This window comes from Sciurus carolinensis, chromosome 15 (assembly GCF_902686445.1).
Source record: "Sciurus carolinensis chromosome 15, mSciCar1.2, whole genome shotgun sequence".
Taxonomy (NCBI): domain Eukaryota; kingdom Metazoa; phylum Chordata; class Mammalia; order Rodentia; family Sciuridae; genus Sciurus; species Sciurus carolinensis.
Window position 1 is genome coordinate 57,293,193 of NC_062227.1, and position 21,958 is coordinate 57,315,150.

General features: G+C 46.7%; 1 protein-coding gene across 4 annotated transcripts in view; it reads right to left on the minus strand.

Annotated features, from left to right (window-relative positions):
* Positions 1-21,958, minus strand: part of Myo5b (myosin VB) — a 323,115-nt gene that overhangs the window by 105,472 nt on the left and 195,685 nt on the right. For all 4 annotated transcript variants that reach the window (XM_047526328.1, XM_047526329.1, XM_047526330.1 and 1 more), the window contains exons 10-14: positions 21,687-21,952; positions 10,425-10,506; positions 9,758-9,898; positions 2,205-2,327; positions 1,303-1,386 (exon numbers count right to left, since the gene is read on the minus strand). In XM_047526328.1, coding sequence (XP_047382284.1) covers positions 1,303-1,386; positions 2,205-2,327; positions 9,758-9,898; positions 10,425-10,506; positions 21,687-21,952 — 696 coding nt within the window. The remainder of the gene's footprint in view (positions 1-1,302; positions 1,387-2,204; positions 2,328-9,757; positions 9,899-10,424; positions 10,507-21,686; positions 21,953-21,958) is intronic.

Here is a 21,958-nt window from a genome sequence, read left to right on the forward strand (position 1 = left end):
CCCACACCCTTGGGAAAGATGGAAAACTACAAACTACTATGGACTGGAAATTTGGAAACTTGTAGAGTTGAACTCCAAAATAATATTCACATCAACCCAAAGCCAGGAGGCTCGGAGGCTGTCCCCTAAGGTTGGAGCTATCCTGAAGTGATGCTCGGCAGGGGCACTCCACATGCTGCTGCTGACGCAAACCCTCCCTCCCCCCACCCCAGGGGCCACGTGACATAACAGGGTTTATTTGGCTTACATCCTTGGGTCCATTCTGCTCCGTGTATTTTCCCCATTCGATCATCTCATCCTATTACATTCATCTAAAGCTTATCAAAGAAAAATGAATCTGTCATTTCTGCAGTGTTATCAGGCCCCTGCAGTGAGTTCGGTGCCACATGGTCTGGGAGGAAGCCTCTTAAGTCCTGCCAAGTCCTTCCCTTGGTTTCTTCTGAAAGGCTGAAGCCAGGAGCAGCATCTGTACCTGTGCTGGCCTTTAGAATTCAGGTTTACAGGCCTCTCCTGGAGGCAGCCCCTCCCCATGTCCCCACTCCCTTCAAATCACCTGTGTGTATCTATCTGCCCGATCATGGTCCATAGGAATGTAGCAACTGGAAGGCAGAATCTGCTGTGCTTGTCTTTGAATGAGCAGGTGGGTTTAGGGCAGCGTCTCATGGGCAGATGTGTGTGGTGAGCAGTGTTTAAGTAAACAAGTACCTTATTTCCTCTACCCACAGAATGGACACAGTATCTGCTCTTTTCTTGCCTTGTAATAAGAGGCAAACACCTAAAATTCTGGAGACAATGAAGTCTGAAGTAGATTTAAATCTCAAGTCTCACCTTGTATTCCATTAAGCTTTTGCCTATAGAGAGGTTCTGCAGACAGAATACACCAATACAGAGATATGAAGGGGTGTGATAATCTCACATCTGCAGGTAGGAGATGGAGGCCAGGTGACTTAAGACACCGGCAACACTTTCGCCATTACACTCACCTTGACCTCCCCATGTGCTTCCCTCAGCAGCGTCTTCCTCTTGGCTCTGCCCCAGGCCTACTCCCTGCTTTCTTCCCTCCACTAGGCCATAGCCGAATGTCTTCTAACTGAATAACCAGCGAGCCCCTTCACCTGGCCCAACATCGCTGCCTTCCCATAACCCACAGGGGGCTGACACCAGCTATCCCATTCCAGGTCTGGCCATGGACATTGGTGCCCTGTTTCCCATTTTCTTCCCTTCAGTGATGGGGATCAACCCAGCGCCTGGTGCATGCTATCCAAGTGATCTACCCTCAGCCCCATTCCCAGCGCTCTTTACCTTGCTGGCCTTCAGGATGTTGATCTGCTCTTCATACACCGTGTCCCTGTTTTTCTCCAGAAAACCATCCGAGAGGTACTCCACCTGGACCACAAGGCAAGGAGAAACGGTGTCAGGCTTCAGTCTGACCACCCCTACCACCACAGTTTGAGTACTTTCATCTCATCCACGTAGCATTTTCTAAGAGCAGCTGTGAGTAGCTGGGAAATCCACAGAAGTTCCTGTTTAAAATGCAAATCCCATAAGCCATCAGGATTTACACAGAGTGAAGCCAGTACTCATTTTGTGCAAGAAAATATTGTCTTAGAAGGGAGTTCTGATAACAGAGGCTTCTCCAGGTCTCTGTGAAGGCAGCCTCTCAGCCAGGCACCAGACTCACCGAGTCAGGATGTGCATTTTAACAAGACATTAGGTGATCTACAATCTGGAGAATTAAGCAAACTGCCATTTGCCATTACCAAATGGCAAATGGTGTTGCCATTTGGAAAAGTTCTGTGTCTACACCCATCACCAGTAGAGAGCTACTAAGGAAGAGCAACCCCTATTCCACGTAAGAAAACAAACCACATGCTACCTGCCATTTTCAAGCCTCCTTTTCCTCTGGCACTCTGGAAGGGAGGGCTCCTAACTGCTCTACATGCTGTGCTCTTCCCAGAAGGGCTCTCAATAACACCAATGATGCGACTGACAGGCAACTGCCACAGTCTGTGAGCTTGTGCCGTGTCTCAGCAGTCTGGCATACCAACCACAGAGATGGGGCAGGGTGGAGAAGGAAGCGTGCAAGGGGACCTACCTGAGACCTCAGGCCACTTGAATTCACCAAGGACGGCTCTTAGCCTAAAAACACCCTCCGCCTAAACTGGGGAGAAGGGAATGCCCACGCCAGAAAAGAGGACAGCCACCTTATCTGCAAAGTGGACGACAATGAAGGCCGTGTTGGACATGCGGGGTTTCTGGAAGTGCTGGCTGCTGGAGTGCCGGTCATAGAGCTTCTGGGCCCAGTTCTGGTCAGTTCCTTTGGGGACCTGCAGAACCACAACACAGGGCAGAGATCTTTGTGAAAAGGGAAGCAAGGAGTCACCGCAGAGCGACAGTCTGTCAGCACGTCGGCTCAGTGAAGTGAATTCAGCTCTCAAACCCGAACCTTAACTGGACCGTGGAAAGAACAACTCAACCATGGGCGTTTAGGAGACCCTAAGCTCAGCATGTGGGTGCTGGCCCCCTTGGGAGCATGTTGAGCCTCAAAGAATCTGCTGTAAGGCTGAAGCAGGAAGTACGAAGAGGCTGAGGATGGAGGTTGGGACCACAGGCAGAGTCACCCTGGGAAGTTGCCAGAAGATTCCTCTTCCCTGCAACGTCAAGAACATGCCCCTCTCCTCCAGTTCCACACTCCTGCTCACTCTTGGGGACCCTACTCCCCAGCCTGTCCAAGTACCATCTTCCAATAGTCAGCCCATCACCCTCTGCCTCTGCCATCCTGCTAACCACACTTGACCTTACATCTCTCTCCTTTTTTGGAATTCCTCAAAATTGAGCTCTAACACACTATCTAATTGTTTTGGGGATATTGTCACTAAACATAATAGAACCCCTATAGGGTTCTATTCCTTACTGCTTCTTTTCCTTCTCAAACAACCTAGAATGTTGCTCTAGCCACAAAATCGTTGCCAAGTTACCTAGTGGTCGATCTGCTCGAGACGATCTCTGCTTCCCCACAAATGTCAATGCAGACTTAGAGGTTTCTCTACATTAAGAATTCTGAAGGGCGGCCCCCTGAAAATCTGACTGGTTTCTCAAGTAAACAAGCATCTTGCTTCACTGAAAACATAAAAACACCACTGTAACCACCATTTAAACTGTCAAGGATGACAGTGATTCATCCAATGGAAAGGGGCTCCCTCCTGTCACCTTCGACACCTGCAGCATACCCATGGCCAGAACTGCTTCAGTCCTCAGTTGTGGGTTGCTTATTGATTTGCCCTTTGTTAGTTTTGATTTCACATTTGGATCAGACACCATTGAAGGTGACCCTTATAGCAGCCATTTAAAAAGGACCTTGCTTATAAAATTTTTGCCATAAGGAAAATGCTTACATACTTAGGAACAAACGTCTTTAATCCTTTTTGTAAGCAAATGTTTTTCTCAAGATTCAATATGGTACAACTAGTGTTGAAAACCAGTGCTACGTGCCATTGGGAATTCAGGGAAGAAAATGCTTTCTTGAAGGAGGCTATTAATTGTGTTGGGTCAACAATAAAATACATTTAATTCAGCATTTTCTATATATACACTACTTTATATTTGTCTCCAAGTGTTCTGTGTTTAGAACCACCAGGTGTGGGGAAAGGAGGGGTCAGCCTGGTGGGACTGTCAGGATACACAGGCAGAGGATGTGAGCCAGAGGGACCAACCCAAGTGGGAAAAACCGAACCATGAGCAGGAGCTGCACGTGAGCCAGCACTGAAATTTGCTAGTAACAAAATCACCTTGTCTTGAAAACAAAACTGGACTTCCATGAGGACTCTATGATTCTGCATAATTGATAGGCAGAATTGCCTATCATGAATTGATAGGCATGAAGTGGCATGAATTGATAGGCAGAGAAGACCAACACTCAAGGTCATGTGAATACATATATTCTTTTACTTCATATCCACCTTCAACTTAAAGAACAGAAATTCAAAACAAGATTTTTAGATAATATTAATAGCTAAGAACCACAGCACTTATTTGTCATCAAGTTTGCTACACATTTTGGATTCATCAGTGCACTGAATCCTTCCATCATCCTATGAGGAAGGCACTGTATATGCACACTTCAGGGATCAACTGAGGCTGAGAGGTTAACTAGCCCAAAGTCACAATAGCTGAGATGCAGAAGGTGAGGTTCAAGCCAGGATGGGCTGGCTCTGGGGCATGTTTTTCTCACTATTATGCTTTCCAGTCTGATCACAGAGCCCCAAACAGTCACAAAGGCAGGCTTGAGTGGAAGGCATTGATCTCCACAATTCTTTCTGTAAAAGTAGATTTTAATCAGTCATAGGAAAAAGAAAATCTTGCATTTTGACAAAATGTGGATTATGGCTATCAGAAGCTCTGGAATTTGCAGCTGCATCAAGTCATTTAGAGAGGAATCCACACATGACCTCATATCAGCTTCTTGACACTCTTCTCAAAGCAATATGGAGAGAACCCTGGCCCACCTGTCCTCGGAGGTCTAAACCCTGACTGTATGGTGCTGGCCACATCAAAAAGTGAAGGTCCTATTCTATATGAAATACCCAGAATAGGCAAATCCAGAGACAGTGGGGGAGCATGGGCAGTGGCTGCTAATGGGTTTCTTTGTGGGGCAATGAAGATCTCTGATGTTGACTGTGCAGGTAATGGTTGCACAGCCCTGAATGCTCCAAAAATCATTGGACTGTACACTTTAGACAGACGAATTGTGTGGCATGATGTAAGTTATATCTCAACAAAGGTGTTCAACATTAAACCTGAGCTTACTCTTCACTATCAAAATAGGAAAACAAAAGCTCTTGGGTTCACTGAATTCTTCCACTAGTAGCATATAGATCACATCCCATGGCCAAGGACAATTTTTTCCCCCAGTGTCCCCTTTGGAACCTTGAACAGAAATTATTCTATTGTATCACCTGTGGTCACCACCTCCCCCAACAGACAGATGACTGATGAGGACCTCATGGCCAATTATTCTTCTGTTTCTTATCCCAGTCCTCCTGGGCACTGCCACTAATGACTGCTTCCCCTGTCACTACCTCATTGTCTCCTGTACCTTGATTTCCTGGCACCTCCTCCTCCTGCTGACCTCTCACATCACCACTGCATCAAAGCACCTCTGGACCCTCAGTCTGAGGTGCACCCTCTGCTCTCTCCTTGCCGTCACAGAAGCCCAGCTGGGTCCAGGACTCTGCAGTCCCAAGAGCCCTCTCTCAGGTGGCAGCCTCCCAGTGCCTCACGCCACCCCATGCTCAGCAGAACACCAAATGCACACAGCTCAAGTGCCCCTCATCTCCCTCTCCTCACCCAGGTGCTGGAGCAGGCCACATATCAACTCACCTTCTCTCACCAAACCCTGCTGACAAAAGCCAGGACCAAGCTTCCCTCAGAGTCACTTCTGGGGATGAAGCCACTGCTCCCAGTCTAGGCAGGGAGATGACCCTTGATGACTCCTCAATCTCCATTACAGTCCTTGACCTCAGCAAACACACCCGTGCACTCAGGTATTGTCTTCCTGCTCCTTTGCTCCATCCTCCACTGCTTCCGACCTACCGCCTCTAGGCGCATTTCTCATTCCCTTCTTCACGGGAAAATAGAGGCTGTCAAGCAGGAAATCACCATCTCCTGCTCGAACAACCACAAACACATCTGCATCCACAGCCTCCCCATCTGCCTGCCCTTCGGGCCAGCACCCACTACCTCTACTTCCAGCTCCTCACAGCCAAGCCTCTAGGAAGGAGGTCGAAGTATCCATCTTCACACCATCACCTTCAATTACTGAAGTCTGGCTTCTGTCCTGACAAATCCCATGAAATTTGTCCACCCAAGACCCTGGAGGTGGCTTTCTTACTGCTGACCTCCTCTAAACCCTCTCCTCCCAGGTAGCTCACGTCTTCTGCCTGCACTCCAGGTTCCCTCTCCAGCTCCACTTTGGGGAGCTTTGGGGCCATTTAAGGAACCACGAACAGAGTAAACTCCCTTGTCAGCAGGCTGGTCCTGGGTGAGCAAACACATGGTCAGTGGCCCCACTGCCTTCAGCCTCATGTCCCTGTGGAGTCACAAAAATGATAAATTAGCCACAAAGTTCTGTCCTATTCACTTCTTCATGCTGGGCTCCATGAAAGGAAGAATCCTGGTCACACAGGGCAGTGCTCGCCTCCCTCCATTAGACCTGCTTGAGGAGCCCCAGCACCATCTCTCCAGCCTGGGCAGCAATCTGTATTTTTACTCCTCACCAGTGCTTCCAGGGCTTAAGGCATTCCCAGAAAACTCCTGCTAAAATGCAAACATGTCACCCGTGAGGAAACAAGCTCTGAACTCTCCTAACAGCCCACACTAGATTGTTGCCCCTCGAGGGTGGGGACTGATGGACAGGACAGTGGAGAGCAGGAAATGCCCAGTCTGAATATGCTTAGGAGAAGGTGGGGGCTGACCATGTTACCCTGAGGCAGGCTTACAGCACATCAGAGAAAGGCGAGTTGGGCTCACAGCAGCCTGGAAACCAACCTTCCTGCCCTCTTGGGACAACTGTAGTTTGTGAACTGCTCAGGGCCTTATTATAAATGCTGGGTCTTTTCCAGTTGAAGGAAACAAAGTGCTATAATGTTCTGGTCCCTACGCCTCCCTGCAGCTCCTGGCACCAGTCACAGGCCTGGCTAGAATCACCCTGTGTGCTGTCCCTTTAAGTCTGCAGTCAACCTGTATCCACTCACAACTGAAGTGACAGTGTAGGGCTGGTCCCTGCTCATCTCCTCCAGAGTGGTTTTTACATGGGCTGCTTCACACCATGAGTCCAACCCTCACTTGGTTTAGTGCTGTCACACAGGGGTCACAGAACTCAATTCTTTACAGTGTGACCTCATTATTCTGCAGAGGATCTGGGATTCAAGAAGGGACACATCTGAGGTGGCTCTCAGTCCAACAGGATCAGTCCCAAGGGAAGCCAAGTTGCCCAGTTGTGACCAATTCTGTGGGAAATCCTCACCCGCTTAGGCTCACAGTCATGGCACTTCCAAAAGGCTCGGGCAATCCCCCCCCCCACTTAAGTGACTTACTATAGTACAGTTCCCACACAGTAAAATGCATGCTTTTAAAGGCTTCAGTTGCATGCATTTTGACAACTACAGTAATATCTCCTGGTTTTAAACCCACCTATTACTAGATGTTGCATAGGATTATACTCCATCACCCAGAATTCCCAGAGCAATTAAATATGGTATGAAAAGTTGCCACATCATGAGCTTTTGTCTCCTTCATTAATTTGGTCTTCATTTTGTCTCTCATGCTACACCTGTGACCATGGTCACGAGCAAGGTTAAATGTGTCCATTCACAGTACTTGATCCAGCATCCTGACACTCTAAGCTCCCACCAGCTCCATGAGCAGGAAATCCAAGTTTTCTGCAACCCTTCCAAGGAGGCTCAGGTAGATCGCAGTGGTGGCTCAGAGCTCAGTATCTTTCTGGGCTGGACACCCCACCCCCGGCCCCTGATGCTATTCAGCTGTGACTCTGCTGCCCTTGGACTATGGCCCAGGCCCCTCTCAGCCCACTGCAGGACCCTAACTCCAAATGCCAGCCCTGCATGCTGACTTCCCAGTTCCCTATCCCTGCTCAACATCAGCCCATCACTCCTCGCTGAGATCCCTTCCTCCTCTCCCGAGAGATTTTCCCTCTGGAGGAGACATCCAATAATTGGGCAAAGCATTATTTTGGTGTTTGATGGAGAGCAGTGGCAAGAATTTGAAATACGGGCTTATTTTCCTTTCCCAACACGGTGCCCCACGTGGCACATATAGAGAAGGGAGACAAGACAGGAGGATCTCGGTGGCTTCTGGACACATCCCCTGCTGCTGTGCAGTGGTCTGGAAGGCCGTCTCCCTGGCTGCTGAACATAGCCTGTACTGTGGGAGGCCCTGCCTGAACCACTGCTGCTTCCACCAACTGCTCCTGCTGCATCTCACACCACTCCCAGGAGCTGCCGTTTCCAGCCCTGCAATGCTCTGGCATTTCTAGGGGCTTGCTGTTCCCCCTTCGGACAGCAGTCTGAGATCTGACACCACACCTGTGCACTGCAGTGTTCCCACTGCCCTGGTTTAACGCTCCTGTCAGATCTTCAAAGAGCAAGCCTGAACAAACCCACTAGCTTGTGGTAAGGGCAGGGCAAATCTTTTGGCAGCTGCTCAGTAGAACAGGTCATCCTGAAACACTGAGGGATTTTGGCAAAAGGCTGCGAGTAAACGGAAAGGCGAACCCATGCCTCCAGGGTCCTACTTCATTAGTCTTCATCTCAGAACCAGGTAGACCTGTGTAGGAGAAACTGTGTAGCCATGTGCCCTCAGTTGTGCATGACTTTTACCTTCATCATAAGGGAGCACAGTAAAGAGCTGGAATCTGCCTAGAGCAAGGCTGGGGAGTTACCTCAGCCCAGTACCCCGAGGCCTGGGCTAGACACAGTACCCAGTGATGCCTTTGGGTTGGAGGTGCGGAGCTGGAGGAGATGGTCACTGACAGGACTCTCCAAAAAGACTGAGGAAGGGTGTGTGCTCCTGGCTGAGCTTGGGAAGAGGGCTGTTGGCAGGGGACACTGAACCAGTAAAGCCAGTGAGCAGCAATAGCAGGAGGGAGACAGGAGGACCTGAGCTGTGACTCTGGTCATTTAGCCAGTGCCACTCAATCCAGGAACAATTGTTTTACTTTAATTGCAACTTCTCAAGTTGAGTGAACCCAAACACCTGACATACTGAGAAAAGATCCCTGCTTTGACACTATGACAATAAAGCCCACATCTCCATAGAGATGTCAAAAAACCTCAGGGAATAAGAATGTACCAGTTGTAGGGGTCACTGTATTTGTACCCTGTCTTCTATCATCTGGTTCTCTTTCCATTTCAAAGACAAAAAGAGGAGGAGAGCTCCTCTGGCAGGGCAGCTCCCCCTGCAACCACTGAGCCACAGTCCTTCCTTCATGAGAAGGATGTGGGGGATCAGAAAGCCCATGAAGTGGGGTCCTTCCCATTCCATTCCAAGCTCCACGTGGCTTCTACATCTTTTCATTAGTTTTCATCACCAGAAGGAGGAGTTTGTATATATTTATCTCCTTATCAACCAAGCAAACTGGGAGAAACTCAAGATCATCAAATCCAACCCCTGTCAATTCAGAGCAGGAAACTGGAAGTTCCAGAAATCAAGGAAGTGGTAGGTCAGATCACTTTACTCTGTTCCCAAGGCTGCCAGGTGCTCTACCCGCTGGTGACAACTCTCCCCTTCACACTGGACAGAGTTAACATAATCCACATGGGGATAACCTTGGATCTCACCTGATACCCTGCCATGCAGTGCTACCACTCAGGAACCATGTGACGCCCTAAAGATAATCTTGGCTTCTATGTCCTCACTCTCTGGGTACACCTGTGTAGATCTTGGATTTTCTTCTTGGCATTTGGGAAACCTGAGGCACAAAATTCACACCACCACATCATGCCAGCCTCTGCCAGGGGCTCTCTGCCTGTTCACCATCATGGTGACACCCACCTGTCATACTCCGTGTTACCTTCTAGCATGCAGAATGGATACCAATGCTTCTTCTATAACACTAAGACCAGACAATTACACATTACAGTTAGAAGATCTCACATGCATGCTTGTACCACACAACCGTCTTCTGCCCCATGCCTCAAGTATAGAATTGAACCAATTCGATAAAGCACATCAGTTTTACCTTACATTCTTCATCCAACAGGTCCAGGATACCCAGTTTAGCTTCTATGAGATCAATACAAGGTTGATTATCATAAAAGTCAATCAAGGTCCAAGGGATCTGCTCCTTCATGTATTCTTCTTGCTCTAGTTTGAACACATGCTAGGACAAGAAGTACAAGGTCAAGGTGAGTGAAATGTGGACCAACACCTTGACATGCATCTCCCCAAGCTCTCAGGTGGGTTCTGGTTCCTGGAGGAACTGTCAGAAAAGGATTGGACACCAAGTTATAGTCATGATTGCAAAACAGAGAAGTTCAGATGATTTCTCATACAGGGATGTGATGCCTTCTGTAGAATAGTTGCTATACCCCAACCAATCACAGGAAGTCCCTTATACCTGGTCTGCACTTTCTTAAACACCTTAGAAGCCCAGGGTCAGGAGTGGGAATCAAAGTTAAGGAGAGGATCATTAACTGTCAACAGCTGCCCAAGTCACCTCTACCCCACAGTAGTAGAGAGCCACTTCTGAAAGCTGGGGGCTTCTCCAGGACACCAACAGAAGATCAGGGCATGGCTGGAAGCCACTGACAGCAGATGGAAGCGGGGTGATTTGGGCTTCACTCCAGGAGGACAGTCAGGCCTCTGCCATCCCCAGCCCCATCCACCCGCTATTGAACTCCACCTACCGAGTTGAACTGCTGCTGGAGCTTCTCGTTGGCATAGTTGATACAAAACTGCTCGAAACTGTTAACCTCAAAAGTTTCAAACCTGCAGAAGAAAAAGTGGTGAAGACAAAGGTAAAAGACACCTCCATTTACCGGGGCGCGGGGGGGAGGGGGGAGGAAGGTCACCAGGACTTCAATAATATTACCCTCACCATCTATGCCAGGCCAGTTCTATCCTTAAGACCAGCAATGATTTCCCATTTTCTGCTCCAAGGCTCAGAGGCCACTGTTGCAGATATCAGCACTACACAGAATCTCAGATTAAGGAAACAAGAATGAACAGCCATTTTCTTTAAAAAACAAACAAACAAACAAACAAACACTAACGGGGAAAATTTAGGGAAAGCAGAAATGAAACAGGAAAGGTCAGTCATGATTCTTCTCATTTCAAGTACCAGTTACACCCCTGGAGTCTTCTCAAACACTTCACACTTTTGTGGGGGGAAAAAAAATCATGATTACATGTAAAACATTATCTCCTGTTCTTATAATTTAACTTTTCAAAGCTAACACCTCCCCATACTATTTTTCAAAGGCATCAGTTTTAACATCTGCCTCATTAATCCCTACGAGGATCAGGGCTGTGGTCAGGGACAGAACTTGCAGAAATACCCAAGTGAAAGATCTGGTGGTGGGGAAATTCAGCTGCTCCCCGCAGGCCTGCGACATCTTACCCCACTTCACACAAAGGCACCTCCCGAGTTGGCAGTGGTCCCACACAGAAGAATCACGATTCAGCTGAACCCCCACTAAAGGGCATATTGGTTCTTATTCCACTGTCAGCTGCTATCTTTTTTGTGACAATTGTATATACATCTTTGAATTCATGATTCTTTCCTAAGGATGCTGTCCTAGAAGAATTTCCAGGCCAAAGAATTTGCTTTCTATAAGGCAGAAATTAACCTACAGAAAGGAAGAACCGATTTAAGTAATTACCCCACCTCCACCTGCCCAGGTACAGAAGCATTTTATTTCCCTAACACTGGTCATAGGATTTTATTTTAGTCATTTTTACCGAGTTAGAATTTACACCCAATAGGATACATCAATTTGTAAATATTTCAATGTTTTGGCAAAAGGCATATAGCATGTAATGCAGATTAAGAACATTTTGCAGATGTTTTCATTACTCAGAAAATTTCCCTTGTGTGGTAGTCTGTCCACCCTTCCCCCGACATCACCAGGAATATTAACGTATCACTGCTCCTTGATCAACAGAGCATATTAACCTTTAAAATCTTTGGTTATTTGGTATACAAAGATCATTGAACAGTTCAAGAATTCTCTATCTGCACTAGTCATCTGTACTTTGCGAATTACCTGTAATCCTTGATAAATTTTATTGGGTTTTGGTATTAAGAATAGACTTATTTGAGCTCGTCCTACTTTAGAATATCAACATTTTCATTCATTCTCAACTCAGATGTTTGCACTTTGGCTTCATCCCTGGGGGTGGTGGAACCAGCCTGGGGGAGCAGAGCGGGAGCGAAATCTCAGTAGCAAAAGGAGGCAGGGGTCCTGCCCACAGGGCTTGCAAGCTACCCTACAGGGCTCACATTTCGCCAGAGACAGTGGGGAGATTCCAGAGGATTTTAAATTTTAACATGACCTCAGTGACCGGCAGGAGAAAAACTGATTTGGGGCAAAGCGTGTCTGTAGGCAGAAAGCGGAGTGAGGAAGTCTACTGGAGTAAGGAGCCAGGCAAGATCCAATCAGGGCCCACCTTAACTGGTGGTGGCCAAATAAGGTTCTCAAGAAGGAAGTGGGAAATGAGAGGACTTCCAGTGACCAACAGGTCACGCAGGTAAGACCTACACCACTGGATGGATGTAGTACTGCTCAGCAAGCTAGCAAAATCATAAGCTTCAGCAGCAAATGAGTGGGGCCCAATTTTTACAGTGAACAATGACATCAAGCTGAGGGGTTAAGATGGTGCAGAAATCACCAAGAGGCATCTGCTTAGTCTCACCACAGGTCAGAAGAGCCAGAAGTGGCCCTGTTCCAGGGTGCCTACGGTGAACTAAGGCCTAAGTGCTTCATGAGTCCTACGTTTAATGCCCACAGCAACCAAGAAGGCAGCTGTATTACTAATCCCATCCTACAACAAGGCAATGAAGGCATGGGGAGAATGACCTGCCTGCCCCCAGGCTGGGGGTCAGTGGGCAGAGGATAGCAATAGAACCAGGAGTCTGATTCCTAAGTCTTAAATTTAGAAGAGTGAAAATGTCATTAAAAAAGGCAGAGGAGATAACTCAGAAGGGCTGAGGACAAGGAAGAGTACCCAAAAGAGGAGGTATCTGAGACAGAGTAAGATGGAGACGGGGAGAGACAGTGATAGCACCAATGGGGGCCTGGGGTTGGGGCACAGGCTTCATGCAGCCTACCTCCTCATGTCTCCACCCCTTCCCATTCCTCAGTATCAAATCTTCTCAATGTTGTATGTTATGTAAGCCCTTCCACACAGGGTTTTCCCCAAGTACTACTTTCCAACAGAAATGTTAATGCTACCCCAGATGAGGTTGGTGATGGTGGTGGGGAGATGGGACCCTGTGCAAAGGGACCATCAAAACTAGATGCATCACCCAACACACATGGGTCAGTGCCCACAAAGCATTAGGCTTCCCACAACCAGCTCCCCGCTAAGGTATAAAACATGGATAAGCAGGGAATCATCTCAAGATCAAAGATGTCAACTGTTTGGAGACAACCACATTAAAGTACAGCCTTTGGCCATGCCCATGTGGGAGAAATAATTCTAGGTTAATAAAACAAGATCAAAGACACAAGTCCATGCTAGGATGAAGGAGGCGACCCCTGTGTGATCCAGAGCAGGCAGAGAAGGGCCCTGTCTGTCGGTCAGTCATCCTGCAGTGTGGCCCTCCCAGCCCAGGTGATAGTCCTACATACTGAATTATATCACTTAGAACTTCACTCCCTCCTCTCCCCTACCTGAGCAAGATTACTAATGATAGCCAAGGCAAGAGGAAATTTAACTAATACAACCTAGAAAGAAGATAGTCACCCCAGCAATTGGCCTGATAATGGCCACCAGACATGCTGGCACAGCTCCTACTGAGCTCCACAGATACAGGATTTAAATATCTCCCATTTGTCATTTTTTTTAAAGAAGGTTTACATTGGTAGTACTCCATGAAGAACATCCTCATTAATTTGAGATGGCTGAAATTAGCTCATAATATCCCTATTTCTAAGATATTATCTGTTAACAATTTCTCTGCCATCCAGCGTAATTGCTGTAATGCCGGAGGGCCAGAGATGAATGAGGGGCTCAGGGAGCTTAGAAAATGACTAAGAGGACTGAGCTCAGAAAGCCCCAGTCGGGGAGTCAGGGCAACTTCCTCTCTGCAATGAAATTATTTTTGTACTAATTCTTCCCATTCAGAGATGATTTTTTTTTAAAAAATAAACACAATGGACCAATTTAAACTTCATAGCATTAAAATGTTCCAAGGAAATTTACATAGTAGAGGAATTGAATTTCCCATGTAAAATCAATGTGGAGACTATTTAGACCAGAATCTGCGGGTGGGGGAAAGTCAAAGCATAAAATAAGGCCAAGATGTGGCATCTACATTGCTGACGGGACAAGGACCATCCTGCTTCAATTTCCTTCTATCTTTACAGTATCAGTTGAAAAGTCTACAATTTCCTTCTCCTACTACTGCAAGTTTAGGGTGTAGCCAAGGCCACAGATACCTCCAAAAATGACAACTGTTACAAAGTTCTGTAAGGACCTGGACCAGCCACCTCAAGTTTGTTATTCCCTTCCATGAGTCTCCTGCTCCATGACCTGAACAGACAGCAGCGGGACAGTTTCAAGGTGAGGCAGGAGAGCTGCCCACTGAGTGTGGGTCAAAAGTACCACAGTATCAAAGCCCAACCTTTCCAGGTTCCGAAGATCACTCCCTAGCATTTTGCCTTTGGTAGAATGTAAAGACATGGAATACAGGTTTCAGAGGAAGACTTCCAGCTAAGGCTAAAAGTCACATAGGAAAGAAAGACAGGGAAATTCATTGTAGACAAGCCTTTAAAAACAGAACCACAGCGCACTGGGACCACAGAAGAGTTCCAAACATTCCTTCAAGGTTCCTTTCCAACCCAAAGTTCACGAATTCTCACAGGATACCCCTAGCCATCTGTTAGAGATCTTTCCCCAACAATCTTGTTGGTTGTACCTTCAAATGGCAGGACTTGAATTCTGCTCATGTACTTCTATCTGTGCCTAGATGTCCCCTACCCACAAGACTCTCTCCCTCAGAGAGAACATAGTTGAAGGCACTGCTCACACTCTAGGCCAAGAATAGTTATTCTTCTCTAAGACCTCAATCTGCCCCATTTCCCACGTGCCTCAATTCCTGGCCCCTCTTCATGCCTGGGAGAGGAGAACGTCCATTCTCTCTGGTCATCCTCTCCCAGCCAACTGTTCCAAGAACAGCGAGAGCTGCAAAGAGCAGCAAGTCGTGGTCCCTGCCAGAAAGAGCTACTGGGATGATGACAGGAAGCTGGCGTGTGAGAACCTCTTGATGGAATCTCAACTTCACTTGCTTTAGGCAAGTAAAGGAAATTGAGGTTATGGGAGGGAATCCTGGCATGGACAAGAGAATGAAAATTTATCCAAGCCTTAGAAGCATGAAGGAGGGCCACATTCCAAACGGTTGACTGCCTCAGAGAAACTCTCCAAGGTTGAACTTAGTTTTGGAGCATGAGTTTTAAGGCTCTCCTCTAAGACTGAGAGAGCCCAGGGCAAATCCAGTAGTTTCATATGATCTGCTAGGTTGAGAACACTGGGAATAGCCATGCATGTCCACCCCGAAAAGAGAAGCCCAGAGAGCTTCTGGGCTACTGTTCATAGACTAGGGGGCAAAGGCTGTCACTGACCTTCTCCCCCACCTCTACTTTCCATGATGCTTTTTCACACTGGCCAGGGAGAAGCTAGATGGTCCTCTCTGAATAAATATATTGGGACTATAAAGTTGTCTATAGGTTTGTTGTGGAAAGTAAAACCAAGAAAACGTTGCATACCAAAGAATAGTTTCTTCTATCAAAAGGATGAAGACAAACAGTGGAATTAAAATTTCTATCAGTTGTCAATGTCAATCTGTGAAACAGGAAAATATTTGCAAGGTTTTTTTTTTTTTTTTTTTATTAAAAGGTTAATATCCAGAATATACAGAAAACTCTTAATACCCAAGAACAACCTGATTTTAAAATTGGGCAAAAGAACTTAGATAGTTCTTCCTTTTAGATATATGAATAGCCAAGAGGTACAAGAAAACCAACATCACTACTCACTAGAGACAGGCAAATCAAACCATAGTTGTACACCACCTCACACCCTTTAGAGCGACTACTAGGAAAAAACCCAGAAAATAACTGGTGCTGGCAAGGACATGGAGAAACTGGAACCCTTCCTTCTGTATAGTTGGGAATGTTAAATGGTGCAGTCACTGTGGTGAACAATATGGAAATGGCTCAAGACATTAAGAGTCAAATTGCTATGGAAGTTGCAACTTCTTGATAATCCAACTTCTAGATATATATCCTGAAGAGTTAGATCAGGGCCTTGAGACTTTTGTACACCCATGTTCACTACAGCCCTGTTTACAAAAGCCTAGAGGTGTGAACAACCCAAATGTCCATCGATGAAAGAATGGATACACAAACTGTTACAAACAATGGGAAATTCTTTAGCCTTTAAAAATAAAGCCTATCACATGCTACAACATGGATGAACCTATGAACCTGGAGGACATTATGCTAAATGACCAATTGCTAAAAAATACAATGCAATTCCACTTGCATGTGATAGCCAAAATAGTCAAACACAAACAGGAGAATGAGGAGGACTAGGAAAGGGAGAAATGAATGGTTGCTTAGTGGGCACCAAGGTTAAGTCAAGCAAAACAAATTCTGTAATGTGAATAGACTTAATAGTGCTGAACTATATAATTAACAATGGTTAAGATATTAAATTTTGTTTACAATTATACTTTTAAAATCATTTTAAAATCATTAAAAAGCACTGAATAAGCTGGGTGGGCATGGTGGTGCATACCTGTAATCCCAGCGACTCAGGAAGCTGAGGCAGGAGGAACGAGAGTTCAAAGCCAGCCTCAGCAACTTAGTGAGGTCCTAAGTACTTAGAGTGTTTCAAACTTAAAAAAAAAAGGGGGGGGGGCGTTTGGGAAGGGCTGGAGTTGTAGCTCAGTGGTAGAGTGCTTGCCTAGCACGTGTGAGGCACTGGGTTTGATCCTCAGTACCGAATAAAAATAAAGGTATTGTGTTCATCTACAACTAAAAAATGTTTTTAAAAATAAGGGCTTGGAATACAGCTTAGTGGTTAGTCAACCCTGGGTTCAATACCCAGTATGTACACACAGAGTTGATGTTAATTTTGCATTAGGAAGTACACAAGAAAGTAACATACATATAGTCACAGCTCACCCCATTTCCTGCTTTCTAGAGTCTAAACTACTAAACATCCCTACGTGCTTCCAATATCTCCCCACTATTTCTCAGCACAACACATGAATCTATCACACCCTGCATTGCTCCAGTACTCTACCAGGCAATTGTCCTCAGCAAGACCAGCTGGCCATAGCCAAAGTCCCCACCACTTTGGCATTTTGAAGGCTGCAAATACAACTGTGTCTCCCCAAACTAAAGCCATGTATTTCTCATTGCCTCAAGGATGCAGGAAAAATAAAGGATTAAGATTGCAACCAATCAGGCCCATAGAGGCAAACACTGGTTTATGCAACATGAAAACTGAACCCCAGCCAAAAGCTGTCCAGGCTCTCTATTAATCTCCAATCCCTGCCTGGGAAGAAATACCCCAAGGCGGCTGCACAGACCCTTAGTTAAGGGGAACAGTTTGATTCGGGTTTGCTGAAGTGCTTTGGGTATGGCTTGCTTTGCACTTTTTTGGAGCTGGGACAGAGGAGCAAGAGGAAAGCAAGCTGTCCTTAAACCAGGACACTGGTGTTCTGTGAGTGGCCCAGGAGGGTCTGTGAGCAGTGGGTTCACCATCATCCTGCAGAGGCAGCCGTGGCCCATGGTAATCTGTTTAGAGGTCACAGCCTTCTACACTTTACAAGCTACCTAATAGGCAGAACTCGATGAGCAGAGACATGTGGTAGGATGCTGGCTGTGCAGTGCTTGCTCACATGTGTGCATCTGTCTTTATGCACTTTGAACACTGATTCTGTTTAAAATTTATAGAAAAGTGTGGGGTGCCTCATTCACAGTACAGAACTCTTTTCGGTTTTTTCTCTAGAATGAGCTTGACTGGTGGGTCAACAATACCCTAGACAGGTGCTGCAGGTCATGTGGGGACAATCATCTCAGGGAAAGACATCAGGGCCAGTGCTGGGTAAGGGGAGAAAGAACAATTCAACTCTCATCTCCCAGCTTTGGGCAGTCTTAACCTAAGCTTGCAGACAGCTCCTTATTCCTTCCCTCTTAACAAGTGGGGTTTGCTCTACTCAAGAACACATCCCATCACTGTCCTCTTCTCCCTGGATTCTACTCTCGCCATTCTTTTGACTACAAGTGATGAGGAGTAAGAAAAAGACATTAGGTCAGCTCAAGGGCATCCTCTATGTACCTGAGGTATCCCCATATGCAGCTCTATCTAGACTATGGATAGGTGTTCTCCCTCTTTAGCAGGTGGTCAGGAGTATGTATAGAGAAATTAAAACTTAATACCAATGCTGGCAGCTGAGGGTGACAGTGCATATTTGTAATCCCAGAAATTTGGGAGATTGAGGCAGAAGGATTACAAGTTTGAGGCTAACCTCAGCAACTTAGCAAGCCTGCCTCAAAATAAAAAGAGCTAGAGGTGTAGCTCAGAGGCAGAGCACTCCTGGGCTCAATCCCCAGTACTGCTAAGTAAATAAAAACAATGCTGGATTCTCCCGACACCACAGAGGACTAGATGCTCCTTAGACAGCATCACTTCCCGTAGGTGTTGGGAAAGCCCAGTGGCTGGAATTAGTTTGAAACGGGAGGGAGGTGGTTACTTGGGGCAAGAGGTGGGGTACCAAGCGTGCTGCTCACTTCCCAGTAACTGGTAGTCATGGCCACATTAAAAAAGATTCAGTGGATTTCTGGAAGGTGTCTGAAAGTCCAAAGAAACACATATTGATACACAGTGAGTAGGAAAGGGAAAAGACAGTGGATAGTTCACAGGCTTTTTCCCAAGTTTCCACCAAATGTTCTTTTGTTCCCAGATTTAGAAATGATGCCACTGACCTGAAACACCATCAACAGTGTCTAGACTCAATCCACCTGTGTTCCTGTGGCCAGCTGGTTTTAATTTCCTGGGTATTCATCACATACCCTCCAACCAGGAGATCAAGCCTGGAGCCGTTCACATGGGTGCAGTAACTTCCTGGCAGACCAAGCTACTCAAAAGTGGGTACATGTGCACTCAGGGAAAGTTTGGGTTTTCCCAGGGGCCCAGGGAGACAGCTGGCTTAACCCTAACTCCAGCTCACACCAAACTTTTTTTCTTTTCCTGTAGGGTTTGAGTTCATCACTGAAACATGGAGAACCATGCATGGCTATTACTTCTCTTCAGGAGGCGAATGAATCACATCACAACAGTTTTTAGAAAAGCTCCCGAGAGGGGACAAGGACTTTAAAAAGGGAAGACAGCAGAGTATGCCAGGAAGGAAATAATAGGGTAGAGGAGTTCCCTGTTGTGCTCATCAGTGGCTGCATGCATGTGACCCACGTTAGGACCTGCTTTTACCAAGAAACTGCTGGATGCTCTCAAAGGAACCCAGGGGCTGCTCTGGTATGAGGGAGTCACACAGGCCAGAAGATGGCACTACAATTAGGAGACTGGGCCCTCTGGATCATAACCCCATCTACTGCCAACTGTCCCTTTCAAACCACAGACAAACCTTCTCTGAAATCTGTCTCTACATCTCTTCTTTGGGCAGTCATAGGAACTTAGAGAAAATAAATTCAATTGTAAAAATTTAACAAATATAAGCACAAAATCCTAGCTTGCCTAAGCCCAGCTGACAGCCACATACTCAGCAGGCCAAGGTGCTTAACTTCCAGAGGCTTCTTAACAATGGGCAAACTGTCACTGGGGATTTCTGGTAAGGAAGCAAAAGTCTATTTAAATTCAAGGCACTGGTAAGGAAATACATAATACAACAGAACTGAGGCAAGACATTTTACCTATCACTAGAATCAAAGTCATAATATTTTTACAGGCTATTAACAATGAATTTGCAGGCTGATCTTTCTGAACCAAAGCTTCAATAAAAATAAGATTCTCGCACAGGTAGATGATGGGCATTGGCTTAGCTTCTGTGGCCTGGGTTTCTCCAGGGCTTCCTTGGGAAGGTAAACTAAAGGTCAGTAACTTGGGAAATCCAATGACCTGAAAACACTTGAGGTAGGAGAATAAAACCATCACTCACAGCCAGATAGTAAGTTCTCTGACAGTGCAGACCGTTTTGTACTCTCACAAGTGCAACTAGAAGGGCTGAGGAAAAAGTAGGTGCTCCACTGGCCAGAAGGGTAAGGGACCTGCCCGCCACTCTGCTGAAACCCTGGAGGGTCTGTGAGAGGATGCACACCCCCACCTCCCTCCCGAGGGTCACTCTTCAGTGTTTGCTCCTCATCAGCCTCGAGGTTCCTCTTCACACCTTGCTTCTTCCTACCATTCCCAAAGGTGCCTCCCCCCACATCCCACCTTCTAGCAGACTCCTTCCTTTAAGGATTCAGTTCAAATCTCATGTTCTGCATAAAGCTTTTCCTGACTGGGGAAACAAGGGTGCCCTCACTGGCCTTCAAACTTACAAGAGTCCATATCTTCAAATGGAACATTCTACAATCCCTCCTGATGCCTCCTGCATCCCTAAACCAGTGCACACAACTCTTCAGCCTGTTCCCGAGGACTCTGCAACACCAGAAACCAGTTCATTCTTCCTTCACCTTACAAGTGACATGGCTCAAAATGAGAATCCCAATGATGAAGAGCAACGGCACACATAATTAGGAGAGCCTGTCTTTGCATGGGTAAAAAGGCTGCTTCAAGCAGGGATTCTCCTCGACTCCAACCTCACCACAGGCACATCCCAGCTGAGTTTCGGCCCACTAAGCAGCGCTTCACTAGAGCAGCGCTGTTCTGACGACGCTGCACTTCTATGAGGCTGGACTTCTATTTTAAGACAGAAGCCATGACTTCTAGGATTTGCAGATCCAGGAGGATTTCATCTATTATTAGCTTAAAGAGAGCAGGACACTGGTCAGAAGAGAAGTGTAAGAAATCGCAACCCCTTCATACAACTTCAAAGAATTCTAGATGGGTCTGGAAAGAACCTGAGAGATTCTACCTCAGAACTTCATTTGAAGCTATAGAAACTAAAGACCAGGTGATCTACATGGTGTCATTCAGTTACTTGATGACAACACCGACACAGAAAGCCAGTCCCTGATGGCCACTCAAACACACCTTCCACCATGCCATGCTGCCTTGCCCTGCAAGAACACACTGACAGTCCTTTCAATCAGCCAGGTAGTCCGCAAGGATGATCTCACAACAGCGCTGGGCAAAACTCACACCGTTAAAATCATCCTTTGGTGATCAAGTCAGCGAGGCTAACTGGCAGATTGAAATCAAACATAATCAAGATACAAAACCTGACAACTTACAGAAGTTGACCAGCAACTTTATTTTTTTCATAAAAATGAATGCCTACAACATTCCTCAACAGGGGAGCTGCTAGTGTTTGGTTTGTACTGGGGATTGAACCCAGGAGCACTTAACCACTGAGCCACATCCCCTGCCCAATTTCATATTTAGACAGGGGTCTGAGTTGCTTAGGGCCTTGCCAAGTTGCTGAGGCTGGCTTTGAACTCACAATGCTTCTGCCTCGACCTCCAAGCCAATGGGATTACAGGAGTGTGCCACTGTGCCCACCTGCCACTAGTGTTCTGACAAGGCCCACTCTTCCTTGGGACTGCCTTCTATATTGTAGAATACTTATCATCCTCAGCCTCAGAGCAGTAGTGACTTTAGTCATCATGACAACCAAAAATGTCCTCATACATTTTAAACTCCCCTGGTTGAGAACTACCAGAAAGTTCTTAAGTCCCTTGCTGGCCTTAAATAACAGCAGGAAGATCCTGGTGACCAGAAGGTGGAGCACAAGCTGGGGGGACAGGTGGCAGGCCTACCCATAGATGTCCAGGACCCCGATGAAGGAGTGCTGCTTGATGGAGGTGTGCAGGGCCTTGTTGATGTGCTCCACAATCCAGCCGAACAGCTGGGCATAGATGTGCTTGGCCAGGGCATTGCGTGCATTGATGACCTGCTGCAGGGACATGGTCTTGACGTAGGTCTCTGAGGTGGTGACCAGCTTGCGATGGCACAGCCAGTGCTCCATCTGATTGTGCTCCACCCCTAGCAGGCGGCAGAAGTTGCTCAGGTGTTCATCCTGGGGCTGGGG